The 26,398-nt window shown below is 43.0% G+C and overlaps 1 protein-coding gene across 1 annotated transcript in view; it reads right to left on the reverse strand.

Annotated features, from left to right (window-relative positions):
* Positions 1 to 26,398, reverse strand: part of LOC126285153 (uncharacterized) — a 198,323-nt gene that overhangs the window by 153,305 nt on the left and 18,620 nt on the right. The window contains exon 2 of the mRNA XM_049984465.1: positions 16,810 to 17,065. Within this exon, the coding sequence (XP_049840422.1) occupies positions 16,810 to 17,065 (256 nt within the window). The remainder of the gene's footprint in view (positions 1 to 16,809; positions 17,066 to 26,398) is intronic.

Raw genomic sequence — 26,398 nt, forward strand, 5'->3', positions numbered from 1 at the left:
AGGCTACAACCCTGTCTCACTCCCTTCCCAAACACTGCTTCCCTTTCATGTCCCTCGACTCTTATAACTGCCATCTGGTTTCTGTACAAATTGTAAATAGCCTTTCGCTCCCTGTATTGTACCACTGCCACCTTCATAATTTGAAAGAGAGTATTCCAGTCATCATTGTCAAAAGCTTTCTCTAAGTCTACAAATGCTAGAAACGTAGGTTTGCCTTTCCTTAATCTGTCCTCTAAGACAAGCCGTAAGGTCAGTACTGCCTCACGTGTTCCAACATTTCTACAGAATCCAAACTGATCTTCCCCGAGGTCGACTTCTACCAATTTTTCCATTTGTCTGTAAATATTCGTGTTAGTATTTTGCAGCTGTGGCTTATGAAACTGTTATTTCGGTAATTTTCACATCTGTCAACACCAGCTTTCTTTGGGATTGGAATTATTATATTCTTCTTGAAGTTTGAGGGTATTTCCTTGTCTAGTACAGCTTGCTCACCAGATGGTAGAGTTTTGTCAGGACAGGCTCTCCCAAGGCCGTCTGTAGTTCTAATGGAATGTTTTCTATTCCAGGGGCCTTGTTTTGACTCAGGTCTTTCAGTGCTCTGTCAAACTCTTCACGCAATATCGTATCTCCCATTTCATCTTCATCTACATCGTCTTCCATTTCCATAATATTGTCCTCAAGTACATCGCCCTTGTATAGACCCTCTGTATACTCCTTCCACCTTTCTGATTTCCCTTCTTTGCTTGGAACTGGGTTTCCATCTGAACTCTTGATATTCATACAAGTGGCTCTCTTTTCCCCAAAGGTCTCTTTAATTTTCCTGTAGGCTGTATCCATCCTACCCATAGTGAGATAAGCCTCTACATCCTTACATTTGTCCTGTAGCCATGCCTGCTTAGCCATTTTGCACTTCCTGTCAGTCTCATTTTCGAGACGTTTGTATTCCTTTTTCCCTGCTTTATTTACTGCATTTTTATATTTTCTCCTTTCATCAATTAAATTCAATATCTCTTCTGTTACCCAAGAATTTCTATTAGCCCTCGTCTTTTTACCTAATTGATCCTCTGCTGCCTTCACTACTTCATCCCTCAGAGCTACCCATTCTTCTGCTGTATTTCTTTCCCCCATTCCTGTCAATTGTTCCCTTATGCTGTACCTGAAACTCTGCACAACCTCTGGTTTACTCAGTTTATCCAGGTCCCATATCCTTAAATTCCCACCTTTTTGCAATTTCTTCAGTTTTAACTTATGGTTCATAACCAATAGATTGTGGCCAGAGTCCACATCATGTCCTACAGTTTAAATCCTGGTTCCTAAATCTCTGTCTTACCATTAGATAATCTCTCTGATACCTTTTAGTATCTCCAGGATTCCTCCATGTATACAACCTTCTTTTATTATTCTTGAACCAAGTGTTAGCTATGATTGAGTTATGCTCTATGCAAAATTCTACCAGACGGCTACCTCTTTCATTTCCCTCTCCCAATCCATATTCACCTACTATGTTTCCTTCTCTCCCTTTTCCTACTGTCGAATTCTAGTCACCCATGACTATTAAATTTTTGTCTCCCTTCACTACCTGAATAATTTCTTTTATCTCGTCTTCAATTTCTTCGTCATCTGCAGAGCTAGTTGGCATATAAACTTGTACTACTGTAGTGGGCATGGGCGTCGTGTCTATCTTGGCCACTATAATACATTCACTACGCTGTTTGTAGTAGCTTACCAGCACTCCTATTTTTTATTCATTATTAAACCTACTCTTGCATTTTCCCTATTTGATTTTGTATTTATAATCCTATATTCACCTGACGCGAAGTCTTGTTTCTCCTGCCACCGAACTTCACTAATTCCCACTGTATCTAACTTTGACCTATCCATTTCCCTTTTTAAATTTTCTAACCTATCTGCCAGATTTAGGGATCTGACATTTCAGGCTCCAATCCGTAGAACACCAGTTTTCTTTCTCCTTATAACGACGTCCTCTTGAGTGGTCCCCGCCCGCAGGTCCAAATGGGGGACTATTTTACCTCCGGAATATTTTACCCAAGAGGACGCCATCATCATTTAACCATATAGTAAAGCTGCATGCCCTCCGGAAAAATTACAGCTGTAATTTCCCCTTGCTTTCACCCGTTCGCAGTACCAGCAGAGCAAGGCCGTTTTGGTTAGTGTTACAAGGCCAGATCAATCAATCATCCAGACTGTTGCCCCTGCAACTACTGAAAAGGCTGCTGCCTCTCTTCAGTATCCACACGTTTGTCTGGCCTCTCAACAGATACCCCTCCGTTGTGGTTGCACCTACGGTACGGCCATCGGTATCACTGAGGCACACAAGTCTCCCCACCAACGGCAAGGTCCATGGTTCATGGGGTAGGTATAGGTTACTACGATTTGTATTGTGTGTGATAATTTGTAAATCATCAATTTCAACTCTGGACTTATTTGAGCTGGCGAATATTCTGTACATTGTGATTACAAAATTGACTTAGTTTTCGCGTATCTTTGATTACAATTTAGTGTTGCGAATTTGCTACTGTTCTCGTATCACTTTCAATGTAACTGTACTGCATTTGATAAGGGTATTTTCTGACTGTGATTTAACTGAATATCATAGGACCACTTCCGGTTTATTTGAAATGGCCGTTCAACGCAATTCTCTGTCGTTTGCGTCCAGTACAGACGATGAAATAGTACTTCCTTTATTAAATTATTCATTTAAATTTTATTTTGCATGGGTATTTTATTAACACTCAATTCTAGCCAATGCATAGACTGATTGACTGTAGAATCAAAACTACAGGTTACTATTTGCAGCGAATGAGCAATGGGACATGAAAGCATACGTGTGCGTCTCGATCCTTTGACTACATCGAGCTATTCCTTTCTAAACAGAGCCAAAGAACGAGTAACCACAGGTACAGACTCAAATGGTTTGCTCGCATGGGATGCTGTTTGGAAGAGCGACTACAGTAGCAGTAACCGTTTTGTACCGACCCACTACAGACTTGCATATCTGTGAACACGGTACAATCACCTGTCAACCATATTGTGACACTGTACCCCTTCCCCACGTGAGTGTTTTTGGGATTGCATTCGGCCCTGACTTCCATTTTATGGATGACAATGAGCGACCGCATCGAGTTCACAAGTGAAGGAGCTCTTGTAACGAGAGGTTATTCGATGAGTTGACTGTCCTTCCCGCTCCTCTCGATTGCTTGTGGGATGCATTGCGGGACGTATTGAAGCAGGTCCACACGCAGCAGTGAGCATTTTACAGACGTCAATTGCGCTGTTTGGGGAATGGAACGCTCTACCTCAAGAACTCCTTACCAACCTCCAGGCCAGTATGAGAAGACGTTGCAGAACATGCCTTACCATCTATGGCACTCGCATGTCGTTTCAGGAACCATAACTGGCCTCTTGTAATGTCCGAGGAACCATCATGAATCGCAGTGACTGTAGTGAAATTACTGCCTTTGGATAAAAGTGACATTTTTGTTGGTTTCATTCGGTATTTCTTTCAGTTACCTTCTGTGGTGCTCTATAACACTTTTTTGTATATTCATCACTGTGATACACATCATGCGAAAGCTAAAGTCCTTAAGTTTTGGATACCAGTGTAGTTGTGGTTGAACGCAGTGTCGTATTCACAAGACTAATTCCTTCAGAAGACTAATTCTCCAAAAACATGTGGAACAGTAAAGAAAGAAGAATGAAAGGGGGCGGCAGTGGACATTAGACTCGTATTCGAGACACGGTGGTTCAAAGGCTCCTCTGTTAAGTGTCCTTTACGTTTCCTGCAATTTGCCTACATCGCTGCAGTCTATGATGCTGATGATGTTTGATTTGTGGGGCGGTCAACTGCGCGGTCACCAGCGCCCGTAGAAAGTCCCAGTTTTTACATAAATGCACAATGCAATCTATCCACTGTCACGAATATTGATAATGATGATGATAAATGTTGAGGACAACATATACACCGAGTCCCCGGGCAGAGTAAACACCCAACCCGGCCGGGAATCCAGCCTGGCTACGGTCTAATGCCAGGACGGTTCACTTGATTTAGCAAAACTCATTATCTACTCCCGTCCTCCTCCAGTTCAACTAGTGAGCACTGTGAGCTTTGGTCGTACACTGAGGGGGTGTCAGAGAATCGTTACTCCTTAGGAAATACGTAAATGAACAGTGGATAACGTCGAAAAAGAAGTCGTAACGCCAGAATATTGTAGCGAAAAGCCCCAAAGAACATCCGCTTGGTACAGGAACTGACAGCTGGCCCTCAAAATGTCATGTAATGCGCGTGAGCAGGTGGTAGATCTTGTTACAGGATTAGCAAACAATCACTGGAAACAATAGCAACCCTCGAATCAGGGCGATTTGAAGTGGAACTACCTTATGACACTAGTAAAAGGAAGTGAAGATGACAGAGTCGATGAATCCCGTTGAAATGTAGTTGAACAATACAGATGATAGCCTATAAAATTTTCGTTCAATCGATTACTTATTGTTACTCGTCAGTCTGGATCGCTCAGTAGGTAGAATATTTGGGAAGATTTTATGGGGCGCAGCGTGCCAGGTCACTATATTGCATAATGAACGTTAAAGCAGGACACATGTGTTCATCTGATTTCAACGGCAGATGTTATAGAAGAGGTGTTAGGCTTCTCGAAAGCATATTTGTGAGAAACACGTTATTTCTACGCATATACATCTCACGACATGACCACAAGGGACATAAACATACCATGAGATGGTAGGAAGGAAAATTACGATATAACGTTACGTCGTCGATGATGTTACAGATGGAGCATGATCTCGGATTGGGGAAGGAAATCACCCGTGTAGTTTCCAAAACAAGCATACCGTCATTTGCTTTAACGTATTCATGGAAAGTACGGATAGTCTGAATCTAGACGGACGAACAAGAATCTGAACGGCCATCCTCCCAGGTGCAAGTCCAATGTACTAATCACGGCCCCACCTCGTTTGGTCAGAGAAATTCATGTGGAGATCTAACACAAGTCGCAAATGGAACTGAAAGAACAGGGCGTGGAAATGTAGGTAGCAGGAGAATAGGGGATGGCTGGATGAAATGATAGTGCTGGATTGTGGACTAAGAGGGCGTATCATAGTTAATGGTGAAAACTGATACCGCTGAAAGAGTTGGGTTGGGTTGCTTAGGGGAAGAGACCAGACAGCAAGGTGATCGGTCGATACCGCTGAAAGGATACGATAATAGAAGCAAAATCGTTATAAGCAGCGAATTGTTTGCGAGATAACTGAAAATGAATGTTTAAGAGTCGTTGTTGACACAAATAAGATATACTGTCGTATTTAGTGCAAACGTACGTTAAATATTCGATTAAGTCAGCATTTAAAATTGGGGTAGCCCAGATACAGTTCATTAGTCATCACATAAGCAACGCTTCTCATTGAATGTGTGGTTAGGGGTTCTAGTTGACCCAAGAAAAAAACTAGGCCACTTTGCACCCCCGTTTATAAGTTTAAGAACTGGAGCAACGAACTGAACAGTCTTATCAAGCTGTATGAGATGATCCGAAACTGCCTGAAAGAATTTGTAACTCATTGTACAGTGCATCATTGCATTCATGCATGTAGATGACACATTTAACAAGTTTGAGTGTGCAGTTCTGTTACATAAATGTGACCACCTGTCAGAAGCATGAATAACCACCTTTTACACTAAACCACTGTGAGGCGTGCAGGAAGAGATTTGCCGAAGTTCTGGAAGGTACCGAAAGGGATACGGGCCACGTCGACTCCAGTGCCACGCGAGCTGTGCTGGGTTTCTCTTCCGAGGATCCATGGAGCGAACAGGCCTATCGAGCTGGTGCAACAATTCTGTTTGACACTTTGCGTTATCCTGGTGTAACAAAGAAAACCGCACTGCATGTAGGGGTGAACACCGTCCCCAGGGTAGGTACATACTTGTGTTGATCCATTATGCATTCCAGAATGACGAGGTCACCCGCCACGAAAACATTCCCCAAACCATAGCGTTTCGTCCTCCGGCCTGGACCCCTTTGCTTTCAGACGTACACGCCAACGATCGTCTGTCCGAAGGAGATAAAACGTCATTCCTTTGAAACGCCACCTGTCGCTGCTAAATGGACGTCGAGTTCCGGCACTGACGTGAAGATTTCAGCTGTCGTGGCCGATGAACAGCTGTCAGCATAGGTCGAGGACAGGGCAGCTACTGCAGAGGCACGTACGCAACTACGTTCGCTGAACGTTCGTTAAGGACACCTTGCTGGTGTCCCCTTGGTTCGTCTTGCCGGTCAGCAGTTGCACATCTACCCTTCCCCCCGTACTCAAATCCGCCGCCATCGTTCACCTCTTTTCTCTAAGGCGCATGGCGCACTACTGTTGCCTCGGTACAGTTTTGGATAATGCCATTTTGCTATGCAAGGTATACTTGTGCCAACGGTGCATGCGGACAGTTAAAAACTTAGATGTTTCGGAAATGCTTCCAACCTCGGCCCGAAAGCCAGTGATCATTCCCTTATGGACATCAGATAAATCGCTCCTATTCCGCATTACGACATCGACTGCACTGTTTTCCACATCCCCCATCCGACTCGCTTTATACACCGTCCACTGCTAGTGCTGCCAACCTTCCGTCAACGTAGAACGTAGGCGGTGGTAACATTAATGTGACTGTTCTGTGTATTTCTTGTTAAGGTACGACAAATGTGAAATTTGAGCGCAGTTAGATGAGGATATAAATTGGACCTTTAAATTTCAAATAAATTTGTACCAAGTAGGACAATAACTTATACTGAGGGCGTTATTCTCGCCAACAGTTATTTGCGGAGGTGTTTATAGGACCTTTTTGGTTCTACTATTGTATATTTTCACTCATGTAAGTTTTTGTTTTTAGTTATGATTTACGCTGTTGATGTCACAAAACTGCCACGAGGCAAATATCAGAGAAATTAGAGTTAATTCGGATACTTACAGGGAATCGCGAATGGCACTGGAAGGGCAGAGGATAGAGGGAACTGGGGTGAGAAGGGGAAGTAACACGTAAAGTATCCTTCCCTACTCCCCATAAGACACATTGCGGATAGCAGACGTATATTTAAGAACCAAGTACAGCTTTTAAAATGTTGAAATGTGTGTGAAATCTTATGGGACTTAGCTGCTAAGGTCATCACCCCCTAAGCTTACACACTCCTTAACCTAAATTATCCTACGGAAAAACACACACACCCATGCCCGAGAGAGGACTCGAACCTCCGCCGGGACCAGCCGCACAGTCGATGGTTGTAGCGCCGTAGACCGCTCGGCTAAAACCGCGCGGCAAGTACAGCTATCTTCGACATCAGATTGTGGTGAATTCTGAATGCTGACCCCTACGTCATAGAATCGACCAGGCGGCCGGTGCGGCCGAGCAGTTCTAGGCGCTTCAGTCTGGAACCGCGCGACCTCTACGGTCGCGTGGTCGAATCCTGCCTCGGGCATGGATGTATGTGAAGTCCTTAGGTTAGTTAGGTTTACGTAGTTCTAAGTTCCAGGGGACTGATGACCTCAGATGTTGAGTCCCATAGTGCTCAGAGCCATTTGAGCCATATGAATCGACCGATAACTACAGCAACCAGACCACAACCAAAGTATGTGTCAACTAGCCGACGACATCTAGGTAATGAGGTCCACTTCTGAGCAGTCAGCGTGTCTGTCTACAATTCGGTTGACACTGTCAGTTGTAGGTATTGGCACAAATTTTTTCTTCGTGAGAGGACTAGAACAGAGTGTACTCATCGTTGTGACGCCCATTGCGGAGATACTTGACTTGGAAGTCGCAGTTCGAGAGTGTGCTAAACATGTTCCTCCATTGCTCATCCGAATAACGCTGGCAGACGATAACTCTGCTCCTTATTGACACTGGATGGTCCTTAGGGGCCGGAAAGCGGAGCTTGAGTCTGAACAGTGAGTGCGGCAGGCAAACATAACAACGTAAATAAGAGTGTTCTCAGGGGCAAACAACCTGGGCGCCGCGTCCTAGGCTGGCTACGAGCCAAAATTGGCGCAACGACCCTCTTGCTCATTAAACGCCACGCAACTTGCGCATCAGGCTTTATAAGAAATGTGAGGAGCGGTCATCACGGCGTTAGGCGGCGGGCCGGTGGAGGCGCGCAGCAAATAGGCGGCCGGCCGGCCGCGGATGGGCCGAGGTCGCCCGCCTTGGGCAGGTCGGGGCGGCGCGGCGAATGCCTAATTGCCGCGCGGAACACCGCTGGCGGCTCCACCCCTGCAAAGCGGGGCCCACGCCCCGCGACGCAGACCGTGCGTACACGAGCAACCACCTAAGTATGCTGTAACCGCTGACAGCCACCATAAATTCTCGCCCATGACCCATAAATCATAAAACCTGCCAAATGTGTGACAGTTTCTCACCGCCATCAGCGGACGAGGTCACGTAGCGGTTTACATCATACTCGTAGTTGGTCGGACCGGATTTGAAAGCTCTGTTCATCTATCCAAAATTTAGATTTTCCGTAATTTCCCTTAATTACTTATCTTTTTGGTTTTACCAAGATGTTCCAATACGCTGCGCATAAAAGCGACATTTCTCCAGGGCTCAAACGTCATGCGCTGTTGGTGATAGGTATGGTAAAATTTTTTGCATTGCTCTTGCCCTAGGGTTCATTTGTATAACCAGTAGAAGCATCACCTTACTGTTTCTATCCTACAGTACAGGTCAAAGTCCAAATATTACACACTTCCCTCAGCTTAGGCAAATGGAACAAATCTGTTGGTTCCTTCTGGTGTGCAGCCGATATACTAATAGCAGAATATTGTTCAAATTTTGATGGGATATTCTCTAGGCAGTTATCTAGAAGTGCCGTCATCTCTTTTTGAGAAATCTTTATCCTTTACCGAGAAACACTCCGCGTCTCTGATAGCAAGATGTTTATGCTGAGAAAATGGCTGAAATTTTTACCATGTATCTATACGATCCAGATCTCTAACAACCACCGGCCGAGTTGGCCGAGCGGTTCTAGGCGCTACAGTCTGGATTAGCGCGACCACTACGGTCGTAGGTTCGAATCCTGCCTCGGGAATGGATGTGTGTGATGTCCTTAGGTTAGTTAAAGTAATTCTAAGTTCTAGGGGACCTCAGAAGTTGAGTCCCATAGTGCTCAGAGCCATTTGAACCATTTTCGAAAATGTATTTTATACAGCGAAGAAGACGGAGAAATATGCTGTAAAGCATCACTGTTATCATTATAAGGGTTCCGGGAACCCCATATTGCAATACTAATGCACATGCAAATTTTTTGTGCTTCTAAAATTTGATATGATGTATGAAATAGATTTGCGTTATTTCAGTTTCACGTAAGTAAACTATCAAAATTATACTGACCTATAAAGTTCTTTTCATGTGAGTGGCATTTCCTCCTGTAAAAGAGAAAAGAAGGGAATCGGCGGAAAACTGCACCTAACGGAGCGCAAGAAAGGCGAATATGCTCCTGTTTAAAAGAGTGTGACTGAAAAGGAGGTATCAGCTTTTTCATTCTACTTTTCTCAGCTAATTCAAAAACGTTTCCAAAAAGTTTGGCATGCGATAAATTCGCGCCATTTATGCTGAGAGAGGAGGAGACATTGCCAGTAAGAAATACTGGACGATAGTAAACAGTCGTTAGAAAGAGCGAATGAGGCAGTGGTAGCGCGAGAGAAGGAGGGGGAAGCAGTGGCAGTGGAACATTGTTAATAGTGACAGAACAGTGCTAGGAAGAGGGTGAAGGAGACACACCATTGGGAGAGGCATAAAGAGAAGGAGAAAGAGGAAGCTGTTGAAAGCCAGTGATAATTAGAGCTTGAGTCATAATGACAATGAGGAAGAGAGAGATATAGTGGCAGTGAAAAGACACGGCGGCAGCGGAAAGGAATAAATGAGGTAATAGCAGTAAGAGAGAGCAAGAGTGAGACAGTAGTAGGAAAAGAGAGCGAAGGAGACTGTGACTGTGAGGCAGAGAGACACAAAGAGATAATTAATTGGGGTAAGTGAGTGAGTGAGAACAGGCAAGTGGGAATGGATATCTAGGTCTTAATTGTACGCTGTTTCGCGGTGATATACTGGAGGTACATGGGGCAAACGCAATGTCGTCTTCAATCACAGTGGAATAGTGCCAACAACTTGACCAAGGCTGCACAGACGTGGGTGGTACTGAACGTGGAGTAAGACCATCTACACCGACTGCACTGTCCAGCAAATCGAGGATCTGTAACTCAGCAATCGGAGATCTTCCAGCGATGAGGACGTTCACACGCGGTTGTGGGATGGCTCCGTGACCGGGGAGAGGATTTCTATCATCTATGAACTGAAGGATTTGTAGAAAGTTCCGACCGTTGTTTACAGATTTCTGGTGTCTGTGCTGAAAATAGTGCGATGTATGTGTAACTTTGAAGTGTATCGCAGCATTTAATAAAATTTATTTGGCTTGCCAAAATAACGTGTAACTTACTTTTTGAAGCCGCCTTGTCCTTGATTTAAAAGGTACTCGTCTGCTATCTTTCACAGAACACTTGTGCATGGCATTCAAATCTAACGGGTTACAACGTATCCGAAAAAATACACGTAATTTTTTGTTGTATTGTACTTATCCAGCAGTTTTTAATGTTATGTAATATGTTTTTAATTTTCTGTTTTCATTTGATGTTTCAACAGAAGATAATGAAACTAGTTATCAATGAAATTAAAATTGTGCCCTTGTCAGAACGTTATAATAAGAAGTGCAAAAATGATCACGAGCTCTTCCTTAGGCTTTGTGTCCTCAACTTACTTAAGGGAAATTCCCGAATGGTTCCTTTGAAAAGGGAACGGCTGATTTCATTACACGCCTTCCATACTGACAGCAACAGTGACAGAAGGTTTCACTGAGGTAAGCTATGACGGATTTATAACCTGAGCTGCAGAACGAATCACATCACTGTTCAGATACCCGCTAGGAGGAAAGGAAGGAAACTAAAGCTTTCAAATGAAGCTATAGTTCAATAGCAACAGAGTAAAAGAAATGTTTCGGATACTTTCTACTTACATGGATATCTGTAGATACTGCAACATCCCTTCCACTGATGGCTCTTGTCGGCCGGCCAGAGTGGCTGAGCGGTTCTAGGCGCTACAGTCTGGAGCCGCGTGACAGCTACGGTCGCAGGTTGGAATCCTGCCTCGGGCATGGATGTGTGTGATGTCCTTAGGTTAGTTAGGTTTAAGTAGTTATAAGTTCTAAGGGACTGATGATCTCAGAAGTTAAGTCCCATAGTGCTCAGAGCCATTTGAACCATTTGATAGCTCTTGTCAACAATTCTCGCAGCAAGGGTTGAAGAGGAAGAAACATGGCCAAAACCAATGTCTAATGGCCCTCTCTACCAGAGCTCTACAGAATCACTGTGCAACATGACTGCCTGTACAATACAAAAATTAGGACAATAATGACAAAGATGTCACTATTTTATCGAGCAATAAAAATTTGAATTTCGATGTTTTGGACATCAAAACGAAATCCACTCTTATCGATAAAGAGAAAACAAAGCAATTGCGTGGGTGTTCTATCTGCTCCTGTGACCATAGGTTATGGTAATTTACACTTAGTTTCTTGCAAGAGTGAAAAAAATGAAAGGTGAAATAAAATATGACTTTAACGCACTTATACATAAAGTTATAATTTAAATGGAAATTTGTGACTTTTTCAAAGGAGGCACTCAGACACTTGAATGACCTGGTTTGGGGAAATCGTGGGAAACGGCTAGGTGTCTGATCTCCGCTTCTTCAGTTCAGTGTCCTATCCACTGTATGAATCTTGTTGGATGTCTCCCTCATATAATGACCCGCGGCACAACTATTCGATAGATATTCAGCTACACTGTGCGCACGCCTCTCTGTCACCAACGAAATGCAAATCAGGAATGTCTTTCGGATATCAATAACAGAAGTTCGAAATTAATAACTTAAGCGTAGAGGGTAATGGATATTAGTTTTTCCTCATTCCAATGAGACTGTCTCGTACTTCAAACAGATAAGTTCTCGTCAACTCAGTTTTCGACAGTTTAGTTCATAATAAGATTATTATTTTAATGGCGATTTTAGTTCGACCTTTAATTGTGACTCACAATAGAGGCATTCGTTAACTTACACTCAGGTTTACCATCTACCGCCGCTGTCAGCCTTTCTGATATCGTAGATTGTAGTGAAACCTGCAAGTTGCTACTAATATTAATAATTTAGTGAAGCTCAATGGTATTTCAATTGGACGCCTTTTCGGCGACTTGTTTGTCTCTAATCTACTCGCTATGTAACCGAGGTAAGGGGACCTGCAGCTTAACGCCGAATTCGAATGAGTAATTTTTCCTGTTGACTATTCATATTGTTGAGAGGAGAAGGCTAGATCAAGACCAAACTGAAAATTTCTGTGGTCCTACCGGTATTGACCCTGCGACGTCAGGGGTGTCCAGGCAGGCGCTTTACCACTGCACTACTAGGGCTGACAAGCTGCTACTGGAAGACAGCGAGCATAGCTTATGTAGCATCCGTAGTACGAGTACTTTCGTTCACTGTATTGCACTAGCGAACTGACTCCGCTCGTAATTCAGTAAAAATATGATTGCTAATACAACGGCGCAGTGTAAGCCTCTTTTATCTATTCTCAAACGTCTCACAATTTAAACAAAGCACTGATATAGAATATTTTGCAATTACTGTAGAATTTTATCTAGTAGAAAATATAACCAGTAAAAGTCTCAACAATTTCATAGCTGCCGAGATCAGCTATTGCTTCAGTACGACAACACTATGTTCATGTGTTGTCTCATGAGTAATATGAGATGTTTACAGGTTTAAAATCCATTATAGCTTAAAGAAGGAAATAGAGCTGTAGACAAAAGACGTCTTCATGAAAATACAACTAAGCTAGTAGACACATTTAATGACGAACCATAAATTACCAACTGAAAAGTCACTATTATTAACTTCCGAACACTGTGGAAAAGTCTTTCCTTTTGATGTTTATTACTGGTTAATGCTTTGACAACACTGGGCTTCCATCAAGTGACATTGTACGAACTCATATGGACAGCGAATGTAGAAGTTGTCAAACCTTGCCTTTTCCAGATCTAATCCACACTAGTAATTGCTTAAAACGGTTCCGTAATCACGGAAATCGTAAATCATGGCTGCTTAATGGGCAGCGCATTTGCCAAGAAAACATATCTATTAAGCAGCAGTAATATACAGGTGTTCAGCTCTGAAGAAATCGAGAACGTATTCTAGTGTAGCTATTAGTAGTTTGTTTTCGTGATTTAGCTTCTTAAGTTCACGTGAATGTTGGGTCGATTAATTCGACAAGGCTGCAACAAAAACTTAATTGTATTGGAGCTACTGTGATAATACATTGTTTCTTATGTTTATATAGGCGGACAGGACATTAACCTTTAGAATCAACATCCGTGGGACACAAATCTAGTCTTTCCTTTTCTGTCACTAAGCACTTAAGCGGAAGATATATAACTTCGAAAATAATCAGTTGTTTTCATATCTGGGACCAGAATGATTTTTCCGGTTCCGTATGAAATAATTAGGCACAAGTAGTAACACGTAGCTGGCTTGACCATTTTTCACGCAAAAATTTAAGTTACGTCGTGTGAGCGCTTGTGAGACACATATCCAATGAAAAAATTATCAGAAGTTATTGATTTGAGGGCTCAGAAAATACCGTCAATTACGGTATACTAGCGCTTTACCATATCTACGAATATCCGAACAATTCCGACGTTACTTTATGGTGTACTGCGTAGCCTGAAGATGTCCAGGATCTTCTAGGGAATGCTGTGACCTGGCATTCTCGTGCGGTCTCCCGTCAGATAAGTTTTTAATATTTTTCGTGTTAGAGAAGCTTGTTGAAATTAGACAGGTATCCCTGACATCCACTGTACAGTACATGGCGGAGAGTTTTTTGTACCAAGGTTAGCCCCTCTCTGCCCTATTCCATCGCGTGCATAGAAAGTGAGAAATAATTGTCTGTATGCTCTGGGACACGCTACAGTCTCTCACACGTTTTTCTCGTGACATATGCACGAGATACACGAAAGGAGGAGCAAAATCATTGCACAGTCTTCCTCGAGTAACTATTCTTAAGCTTTTCCTGACAAGGTATCGCGCAAAAAAAGTCATCACTCTGCTTGAGATTGCCCTTTAAGCTATCTGAGCATCTATTTTCCAGCAAAAACCTACGCAGTTACATTTCTACACAATTTCGAATGTGTTGTACCCATTATAGCTGCTGAATTCATTCTGTGCCCGCTGTCAAGCGCACTTAACACGAATTCCGAACGTTGAGACAGTGCTATAGAACTGCAGAAGTAGCGTTGTGTATCCTATGCAGTTTGCTGTACACAGGCACCTAACTTCTCAGAACCCTTCCAAGTCTGTCTTTCATCGGCCTTCTATACTATCTATTCTGTCCCTTTGCCCAACTTCAAGTGGCTTCGCAGTATTACTGCCACAAATATTTTAACAATGTAACATTCGCAAGAAGTTTACTACTTGTAATCTTATGATGTAAGATTCACCCTCTTTTGTGGCTGTCTCATGGCATCTGAAATTCTGAACACGTGTAAAAACACTAGCTACACCCGTCCCATATTTCCATACAATCATGTAGGGACAGTACTTTCCTGAACACAGCATAAACCCACAGTCTGATAATATATCTATCTGATAAAAGCTTTATGCACATTTAAAATAATGAAGATCATGTTACGGTTCCTTATAGGACACCTGCCCTTACTATAGTTTATTTTGTTTTGTGTTCATTGCAGGTCTCTTTGTCTCGAAATTCTTCGAGCCAGTTATGTATTTCCGTTGATACTCTCTACGACGCACATAAAAAGTAATAGATGTCTGCGGAATCACACGTTCTGATGGAAACCAAAGATAATGTTCATCAGTGTCAAGAAGCGAAATAAACTATGTAGTGATGTCTTGGTACAACACACTGTTCACCGTAGCTTCAAAGCAAATGGGGGCCACTATTCGACGACACGGTACGACACATCATACTTATATTATGTGACAGCGAAAGGTGATTTCATCAAAGGCTTACGCATTTTCTGATGCCCAAATTCGAGTTATTTGCGTACTTAAGTATCCACTAAGGTGAGTGTATACCTCATCAGAGAATGGTCTAGTTCTGCGATTCCATGGACGACAACAAATTACGGAAGCCGCTTAGCGCACACTACGCTAGACGCTTTTCTACAGCTAGTGCCTTCAGATGCTGTACACTGTGACCATGACATACACAAAATTGTAACTTTCTGAGTTTCGTCATACGAAACATGAGATTGGTCAGATAATCCCGTCAGATTTCGACGGCTATCGCATCACATCAGCATTGTGGCATCTGAATATTTCCTGCAAAATGGTTCTACAATATGCTGGCACGAACAACTGGTAAACGTCTATCGAATATGGATGTATTTGTCACAGGGAATTACGAGGGTTGGATCTTTAATAGTGGCAACTATTTATTTAAAGCTCCTACAAAAAAGATACGGCCAGAATGAGTTTTTTTCTCTGCAGCGGAGTGTGAGCTGATATGAAACTTCCTGGCAGATTAAAACTGTGTGCTGGACCGAGACTCGAAATCGGGACTTTTGTCTTTCGCGGGCAAGTGCTCTATTGTCTGAGCTACCCAAGAGGTACTGGCAGACTTGAAGCTGTGAGGGCGGGTCGTGAGTCGTGCTTGGGTAGCTCAGTTGGTAGAGCACTTGCCCGCTAAAGGCAAAAGTTCCGAGTTCGAGTCTCGGTCTGGCACACAGTTTTAATCTGCCAAGAAGTTTCAAAATAGATATGTGTTTCAAAGCTTTACTGACCTTCAAAGTAGTCACCAGCATTGTGTATAACCCGTTGCCAGCGATGTGGAAGTCGTAGGATAGTCTTAGCAGTGACAGTTGTGTGGACAGTTCGAGTGGCGCGGTCTGTTGCCTGACGAATTTGTAGCAGTTCTGGAGCCATGAAGTGTTTCCTTCAGTTTAGAAATCGAGTTGAACTCACGAATGCTTGGCAGGGGATTGCGGTAAGTGGCATAGCACTTAGCAGCCCCATCAGCCAAACAAATCAGTAAAGGCTTGCACTGTACGTGCTTGAGCATTGTCCTGCAAAATGATAGTCAGGTCATGCAGAAAGTGTCATCACTTCTGTCTCTCAGTAATAGCGTGATTAGTCGTCCATTTCCGAGAATACTCATCAACAGTGAAGACTTGTTGCTCAAGGGGGAACGGTAATTTTATCGCGTGCTGAACTGCATAGACACTGCTACCTGTACCCATTACATTACTCTCTTCATTTACTGTCAGTAATAACTGTGCTGTTATCTTGCGATGGTTGATCGGAAGAATGCACTTCATCTCTAATTTATACACACATTTACTGTCACTTTTCGGTCCCTCTGTATAACAGTTATCGACTGACAGTGTGGCACAGTGTCGTAAAGATTACGGAAGTCAGGAAAGACGAAATCTATCTTCTCCACCGCGTCTAGTATTTACAAGAAAAAACGAGCTGTGTTTCGTATTATTTGTTGTACTAAATCTGTGCAGATTCTTTTTTATAATCTTCTTCTCCTCCGGAATCGCGGTACTGTTCGTATTTAGAATAAACAATGAGCAGCAGACGTACTTTGTGGTATAAACGTGAAGTGTTTTTATTGACACTGAACGGAACGGTTGCACAAGTAATCCACGCGGTTGGTTCAGGAGGACAGTGGAGCGTACGGGGTGACTGACCTTGAGCAGAAGCAACACCGTCGCGGCGACCAGCATCATCGGCGGAGCCATGAGCAGCGGGTGCGTGGTGCGTGGTGCGCGGTGCGTGGAGAGTGGCGCGCTGCGGACGGAGTGCGTGAGGACTCCGCCGGCCGGCGCGTTTATATAGCGGACCGGAGCGGCAAGGATGCGGGCGCGCGCGGCCAACACACCCACAGCAGGCCGTCTCCTCTGCACGGCTCCACTCTGCCCACAACGTTGACAACTGCTGGACCGTCTTATGGAGCCAAAAGTTAAAAGCGGATCATTCAGTACACATACACTAGAATAGTGTAGGAGAAAATCATCGCCAGCCACGGTGGCCGAGCCGCTCTAGGCGTTTCAATCCGGAACCGCGCGACTGCTACGGTCGCAGGTTCGAATCCTGCCTCGGGCATGGATGTGTGTGACGTCCTTAGGTTAGTTACGTCTAAGTAGTTCTAAGTTCTAGGGGACTGATGACCTCAGCTGTTAAGTCTCATAGCGCTCAGAGCCATTTGAACCATCTGCGAAAATCATTCCATACCTTAAGACTGTACTGTTCATAGATTTCTGCCAGCCTGTCTGCGTTATTATTCACAATATCCGCCCCAAATTTGCTGTTGATTATGCCATAGAGCAGTCGTCTTCAAAGTAGGAAGCTGCCGCCGTTAATTGAAATATTTGTATTGTCTGAGAAAAAGCCTTCCAGTGAAAAAAAATATTGCTAGCATCTGATTATCACAGCCATCAACCAAGATAGGCAGCTCCGTAATAGTTAATTTGCTGTCTTATTTCACAAGAATCGACCAGTAGTTCCTGTCAGCAGGAATTCTGAGAAAAATTAAGAGTAATTATTTCATCACACAGCCCTCTCGCCGATCATCCGCTTACCTAACTTTTACCAATCACTAACGACGATAAGCCGCTTGACAATATGACCGTCACTTCCTTCCAACAATGATAAAAGCTTGAGTATTCAAATAAAGAGGTAGCTACACAGACAGAATACGGCGCTGCGGTCGGCATCGCCTATATAAGGCAACCATTATCTGGCGCAGTTGTTAGATCGGTTATTGCTGCCACAATGGCAGATTATCAAGATGTAAGTGAGTTTGAACGTGGTGTTGTAGCCGGCGCACGAGCGATGGGACACAGCATCTCCGAGGTAACGATGAAGTCGGGATTTTCCGGTAGGATCATTTTACAAGTGTGCCGTGATTATCACGAATACAGAAAAGATCAAATCAGCGACATCGCTGCGGTTGGAAAAAGATCCTGCAAGAAAGGAACAAACGATGACAAGATAAACGTTCAAAGTGACAGGAGTGCTACCTTTCCGTAAATTGCTGCAGATTTTAATGTTGTCCATCAACAAGTGCCAGCGTGCTAACCATTCAACGAAACATCATCGATATGGGCTTTCGGAGCCAAAGGCCCCCTCGTGTATCCTTTGTGATTGCACAGCACAAAGCTTTACGTTTCGCCTGGGCCGACAACACCGACATTAGACGGTTGATGACTGGAAACATGTGGCCTGGTAGGACGAGTCGCCTTTCAGATTATACCGAGGGGATGGATGTGTACGGGTATTGACACAACCTCGTAAATCCATAGACCCTGAATGTCAGCAGGGGACTGTTCAAGCTCTATGATGGTGTGGGGCGTGTGCAGTTGGAGTGATATAGGACCCTTGATATGTCTAGATACGTCTCTGAAAGGTGACATACGTAAGCATCCTGCCTGAGCATCTGCATCCATTCATCTCCGTTGTGCGTTCCGATGGATTTGTGGACAGTGAGACACCCCACACATCCAGAATTGCTACAGTGTGGCTCCTGGAACACTCTTGTGAGTTTAAACACTTCCGCCGGCCACCAAACTCCCCAGACATGAACATTATTGAGCATGTCTGGGATGCCTTACAACGTGCCGTTAAGAAGATATCTCCATTCCCCCCTCCCTTACTCCTACGGATTAATGGACAGCCCTGAAGGATTCATGGTGTCAGTTCCCTCCAGCACTACTTCGGACATTAGTCGAGTCCATGCCACGTCGTGCTGTGGCACTTCTGGGTGGTTGCGAGGGCTCTACACGATATTAGGCAGGTGTACCAGTTTCTTTGGCTCTTTTGTGTAGTGAGCAAGATTTAAAATAAAGAGACAAAAGATCCGCCATTCACGTAGATGTGTTACTGATTCATAGTGGTAACAAGATCTCTCAAGGAAATGACTCGTGGAGCGTCCCTTCCCCTAAGAAAGTACTAGTAAAGAAAAACTTGAAATTTAATGAAAGTATATATATTATTTTTTGTGTTTTCTTCTCTTCCTATCAACAGGAGGAGGTGAGGGGAGGGGGAATAATTTTTGTTTTAGAAGATGGGGCGCGTCAGAAACAGCTCAAGAGCGCCTACTATAAGGAAAGAAATCGTGCCTAGGTGGAGGATTGCAAAACCTACCGGCGAGTAGAATTTGGATCGACCATTCACTGCTGACATCATTTTTCAAAATATTTTAGGAAGTGACATATTGTAAAATAGTATCTCAAATTAGCAACAATAATATCGTCAGCAATAAATTTCCTTTACTTCGCTTCTATGGTCACAATTTGTATGTCATCGGAATATCGATTTCGGTGTATAATGACCATCTTCAAATATGTTCCATAAAAACATGTCCGAATATACTAGAGCCATAGTGGCATAATAAAATGCTACTATGACTCCAGAATATAAGGGCATATTTTTATTAAAGAGATCTGAAGATATTCATTATAGACCGAAACCGGTAGTCTAATGACATAAAAATTTGTGAGTATAGACGCGAAGTAAAGGAAATTTATTGTATTTTCGAGTCACTGTTCAATTAGCGAGTGTGTCGTAGATCCGCCATTCCCGTAGATGTGTTACTGGTTCGTAGTGGTAACAAGATCTCCCACAGTTTGGGTTTCAAAAGAGTTGTTTTACAGAGAATGTCATCTACACCTTGAGTCACCAAATTTTAGAACCATCAAATCAGTTATCTGACTATGTGAGTCGCCGTTTTCTCCTAGATAAATTGAAATTGTGTGGGATTGACGATATAGCTAACCATCGGATAATGTCACATCTTTTATTTGGTAATTCAACCCGTATAGTCTGGGGGCATAATTCTCTCTGGAAGGAATTACGTACGGCGTTCTACAAGGTTCAGTCTTAGGTACACTATTGTTCATCACATATGTAAACGATCTGACATCTAATATACAAGCAGGATTAATTCTTTCTGCTGATGACACTAGTATCGTTATCAGTCCAAGCATACGTACATTAACAGAAGAAATGGTAAACAAGTTTCTTAAAAGTATCACCGACTGTTCTATGGATCATTTTGCACAATATGTGTATGATTCGTGGAACATGAAACTGACTTGTTTCTGTGTGCACTTTTGTTCCCCTTCCAGAAAATCAGCAAGTGCCAAAACAACAGCAATGGGAATAGAGAGAAATTTGTTGAACCACAATATACTTATACCTTGGGATCCTTCGGTTGCCCTCTTATACAGGCTTAGATTCAGTGGGAAGCTACATCAGACTGATGATGACAGTCGTGACAGTTATCCGTGAAACGGCAAACGAAAATCTCGGAGGAGCTGAGAACAAATACGCAAATTTGAAAGCGATAGGTGGAATGATGATACCACAGAAGGGTCAAGGAGAAAAAAAAAGAGACATACACAAAATGGCTTGTGAGTAGTAAGACTGGTGACACAAGTAGGCATGTAAGAGTGAGGGGAGAGGCGAAAAAAGCTGTAGTTAGCGCAAAAATGCGGTACAGGAACTTAAATGAGAAGAAATGAATAACTACATAGAGGATTCAAATTCCAACGAAGCATGGAAGACGATTAAAAAGCCAAGAATAAATAACCGAAGTAGCATAAGCTCACAGGTGATAGGCCTTGACAGATGGACGACATACTATAAAGAACTGTTTAGAAAACGGTCCTACAGTCAAGACATACGCTCCTTTACAGGTATAGAACATGACACAAGAAAAGAAGGATATAACAGTAGTGGAGGCACAGGAGGCAGCTAAACAGTTCTTAAATGGCGTACCACCACGTCCTCGAGCTGTTTGTATGGAGTTGTTGAGGGCCAAACCAGACGGATTATTTGAACATCTCGCGAAGTTATTTACTCTCTCTCTTAGTGGGGGGGAATTCTACTGGAGTTTAAACAATGGTTGATCAAATATAAGTTTAAAAAGGAAACACGGATGACTGCGCAAATTGTCGAGGCATCACAGATCTCAGTTCTATGCGGAGACGATAGGGTAAGATCAATAAAACCGGAATTGAAAGAGAAATTCAGGACGTAAAAGAACAGGGGCTCATCCAGGCAGGTAGGTCTTGTAGTAATAGATGGCAAATCATCGAGTAAAACTGAAGTGATATCAGGTGTTCCCCAGGGAAGCGTCCTGGGACCTCTACTGTTCCTGATCTATATAAATGACCTGGGTGACAATCTGAGCAGTTCTCTTAGACTGTTCGCAGATGATGCTGTAATTTACCGTCTAGTAAGGTCATCCGAAGACCAGTATCAGCTGCAAAGCGATGTAGAAAAGATTGCTGTATGGTGTGTCAGGTGGCAGTTGACGCTAAATAACGAAAAGTGTGAGATGATCCACATGAGTTCCAAAAGAAATCCGTTGGAATTCGATTACTCGATAAATAGTACAATTCTCAAGGCTGTCAATTCAACTAAGTACCTGGGTGTTAAAATTACGAACAACTTCAGTTGGAAGGATCACATAGATAATATTGTCGGGAATGCGAGCCAAAGGTTGCGTTTCATTGGCAGGACACTTAGAAGATGTAACAAGTCCACTAAAGAGACAGCTTACACTACACTCGTTCGTCCTCTGTTAGAATATTGCTGCGCGGTGTGGGATCCTTACCAGGTGGGATTGACGGAGGACATCGAAAGGGTGCAAAAAAGGGCAGCTCGTTTTGTATTATCACGTTATAGGGGAGAGAGTGTGGCAGATATGATACACTAGTTTGGATGGAAGTCATTACAGCATAGACGTTTTTCGTCGCGGCGAGACCTTTTTACGAAATTTCAGTCACCAACTTTCTCTTCCGAATGCGAAAATATTTTGTTGAGCCCAACCTACATAGGTAGGAATGATCATCAAAATAAAATAAGAGAAATCAGAGCTCGAACAGAAAGGTTTAGGTGTTCGTTTTTCCCGCTCGCTGTTCGGGAGTGGAATAGTAGAGAGATAGTATGATTGTGGTTCGATGTACCCTCTGCCAAGCACTTAAATGTGAATTGCAGAGTAGTCATGTAGATGTAGATGTAGATGTACCTTACAAGAGAATTGCACATGGCTTGAATACATGGTTTGTATAGCCTTGCATAAGACCTTTGAAAGTGTACCACTTTCTAAGATGTGGGAAGGAATGAATAATCAGAACATTCACAAATTTTACCTACAAGCAGGTGGAAAGCGGTATTAAGAGAACACTTGTTGAGTTGCAGATGGAAAGTTACTATCACAGAAATTTAAGGTTATAAAAGGAGACAAGAACACTGCTTGGCACCTACCCTCTTTAAAATGGCTTTGAATGTAGCAAGGCAAGTAGGAAAAGTAAGTTCAGAAACATAGGAATAAGGATACGTGACGACACACTGTTTTCCACAGATATGGCTGATCATCGGGTCATTTTCGCCGAGGAAAAAGAGGATGTATATTATATGCCAAGAAAGCTTAATAAGAATATGAGCAGTGGGGTATGAAAGCTGAATTCTTATTTGTCGTAGCGAAACGTCCCCTTAGAAAAAATTATGAATTACTGTGCTGATAAAACTCTTACGCTATTTGATTTTCAAACAGCTGAGCAAAACTGAACGTACTCAGACATTTCGCTCTTTACCTATTCTGAGCATCACTAAACTGACACACAATATTTTTAGCGCAACGCAATCTGACTTTAAATAATCCCTACAAAAGACTGGCCCTGACTAACATTAACCTATACCTTTCACAAATCACTTACCTCACAAAAATCTTCGTTATTCGAACTACTGCAATACCGCGAGCGCCAATACTGCCAGCTAAATAAAAGATTCAAACTACTGGGGGCACTAACTACTGATAAACATAGCAAATTGAAGATTTTGATAGAGAACAAACAATGTATTTACCTTAATAGTGTTCAAGAGTGATATATATATCAGTTCATGACATCCAGTATTACAAACTTACTCTTTCTGGTGGACACACGTCCAGATCGCCCACTCTTAAAATTCTGCCATCTCTCTCCCCACATCCACCACTGCTGTCGGCTCACCTCCAACTGCGCAACGGTACACGCTGTTAACGGCCAACTGCCCAACGCTACAATAGCAAACAACAATGCAAACCAGCCACAGGCTGCACACAGCACAGCCAGTGATTTTCATACAGAGCGCTACGTGGCGTTATCAATAAAAAAGCCTCAACAGCTTACTTTCATCTAAACAGACTACTTACAGTAGGTATAGGAACGGATCTTGTTAAGGATGATAAATCTACAATGAAGTGTAATCCACCATATAAATATTTAGGGACAATCATTTCAGAGAAGGTTGGAAGCAACGAGGAAATAATGTGCCAAAAAAATTGAAAAGGTGGGAATACATAACTATAATCGAGAGCATTGCTCTCTATGGTGTTGAACCCTGGGAAGTCTCCAAAGTGGATGAACAGAAATTAAAGCCAATGGAAATAGAATTTTGGAGACAAAGTTTTGAAGTAACAAGCAGAGACGGAATAAGATATACAGTGCTACGAGAATAGATAGGAGTTAAACACAATTTTGGAAACACAACTGAAAACAAAAGACTGACATGGTACGGGCGTCTTATAAAAATGCCAGAGGCTTTGGAGACCTCCATGACGCAGAAAGAAAAGAAGCTTCCGGTTACATAGGAAGGATGCAGTGAGGCGTGAGATGCAGGACAAAGCCATGCAAGAAAAGGACTGGCAAGATCGAAGAAACGGGAAACTTTGTTTCGAGATATTCGGCATGGTGCAGAAAACCCGCAGAAAGAAGAAGACTTCGTATAGGAAGCGTACCAACATTTGCGGGATAATTGAGAAAATGGATTTCAGACGTCGACAAATAATTATTTCTTGTCCGATTGATGTTGGCCACACCAAATAAGTTTTTGTCCAGAAGGAGAAGAAAAAATGTATTAAGCAAATGTTGTTTAGCTACTAAGGAAACATTAACCAGCATGTTTGCCTTTCTTGTATTATTGTGCGGTACGGAGACATGAATAGCAGTACGTCTTCTTTTTTTTTAAATACGACACCATATTTTTTTGGATAGTCAATTTCCTCTCCTTAAGATCTGTTAAAAACTGTGCCATGGATCACCTTTCACGCAAGCATAAACCTGTTAAGAACGTAACACAAATTTGACGTTTACTCTACTCTTCTCACACACAGTACTGGTACGGGGAGTAACGAAGCTCTCCCACTTGCTGGGTTTGACGTAAAACTTATAGAATTGTTGGCTGGTAGAACACGAATGGCGTGCTCTGCCTCCTAATTGGAAGGATTTTCGCGTCCTTAGGCACAATAACACCTTTCCTTCGCGAATGCGAGGATTTTGTGTTTGAGTGCATCCCGTAAGTGCAAGTGACTGTGTGTGTGTGTGTGTGTGTGTGTGTGTGTGTGTGTGTGTGTGTGCACACGTGTGTGTTTTGTATGGGGATGAGAAAAGGGAGAGGCGGAAACCCTAGTGTCGGCACCCGGTCTAATCCTTTCGAACAGAACTAAGGGAGCTGCCGATCTTAACGTCCCCAACCGATGGATGGATCATCATCAACTGTGTCGGAGCCCTCACTTAATGAGTCACTGTGGAGAGCTGGGATTTAGTCCAGGACACTGGCGCAGAAAGTGGTGATCGGGAACTTTATTTACATAAGCACTGGACGTACGCAGGCTGTTGCCCGTCCAATTGCTGGCCACGTCCGACGTTGCTTAACTTAGGTGAACTGAGAACTGACGTATTCAACGAGGCAAGGCCGTTGGAGGGGTTAACAGTAAACAGACGGAAACACGCCGGTCAGTCAGACAACCGTCCTCAGTTCAAGGTCTTGTATGAGTCCTAGGTGCATTCTATTTTATTACGGGAAGTATCAAGTTATTGAAAACGTGACACGAAACTGACTTTGCTCCTCTCTATTGTTCAGTGCAGTAGCGGGAGGGAAGGGGGAGGGGGCGGGGGTGGTCGGGGAAGGGGGCAATGCTGGAGCTGAAGGTAAAAAAATGGAAATGCAAATATGCACCGATCATTCAGTCAGCCGTCTTCGGCTGAAAATTTGTTTGAATACAGCATACATCTTGGAAGGGAAGGCAGACATGTTTCTGATCTGTGGAGAATGTAACTTACAATTTTCCTTGAATTTGAAAGTGGACGGCTTACTTTACATAGGGAACCTGCCCAAGAGCGCCCATACTAGTTGCAGGTGGGAGAAAGAGGGAGGGGGGGGGGGGGCGGCTAGATCTCGGTGTATGGAGACGAATGACGACTTGTAAGTAGCCATAAGAAATTCTAGTTAAACTCTGTTAAAAATCTGCGTATTATCGTTTTTTAAATCATTTTCTTTAAAGAAACACACCTGTTTGCACTATATTTCTGTCATTTCTCTGAAAGCTAGGAGGGTTGCAGCCACTCCTTGCCCCGGGTATGGGCGCCCTTGCACTTGCGCCGTTCCTAGCACAGGAAAATCAACGTCAGTTTTGTGTTACGTTGTCGAACTGGTGGGTGTGACGTTTACGTTTAAGGTCTTAAGGGATGGGAAGGGACTATATTTGTTTAACAGACGTGTACTGTAAGCGAGTCTCAAGTATTTCATATATTTCGTTTTACACTTTCTTAGACTGTCAATAAGGAATATATGACTTCAAGATTGTAAATATTCCTAGCTTCAGTGGTCTTCAAAATATGATCCGTAAACAACGAGAGCCTTATGTCAGATTCAACTCAAAACCTATGTGAGAAATAAAAGCTGAACGAAAAGAAAATTAGCGTAAGGAGAATAATAAGAGAGGTATTAATCACTTTGAAAGTAAAATTTTGCCAGCCTATCTGTGTAAACACCCCAAGAGGTTTTGAACTTACGTAGGATCAGTAAGCGGTTGAAACTCATCTATTCAGATACTATACTGGCACCGAGACGAAAACAACAGAGAGAAGGTCGAATTACTGAGAGATTGTTTCACGGTGGAAGATCGTAACACCGATCCTCCTTCAAACTTTCGTACGACCGTCGAAATGGAAGATGCTGAGATAACCGACCGCCGAACAGGAAACGAACTACAATCTCTTAGTAGTGGAAAGGCAACACGACCAGACGAGACAACTATAAGATGCTACAAGGATTATGCAAAAGAACTTGTTCCCATTCTAGCAGCAGATTATCGTAGATCGATGGAACAAACGAATGGTACCAGGCGACTGCAAACAAGGGCAGGTCATTCCTGTTTTCAGTAAAGGCTGCAGAACAGATACACACATTTATAGGTCTATACTGTTGACGTCAATCTATTGTAGAATT

Source organism: Schistocerca gregaria, chromosome 8, assembly GCF_023897955.1.
Source record: "Schistocerca gregaria isolate iqSchGreg1 chromosome 8, iqSchGreg1.2, whole genome shotgun sequence".
Classification (NCBI taxonomy): Eukaryota; Metazoa; Arthropoda; class Insecta; order Orthoptera; family Acrididae; genus Schistocerca; species Schistocerca gregaria.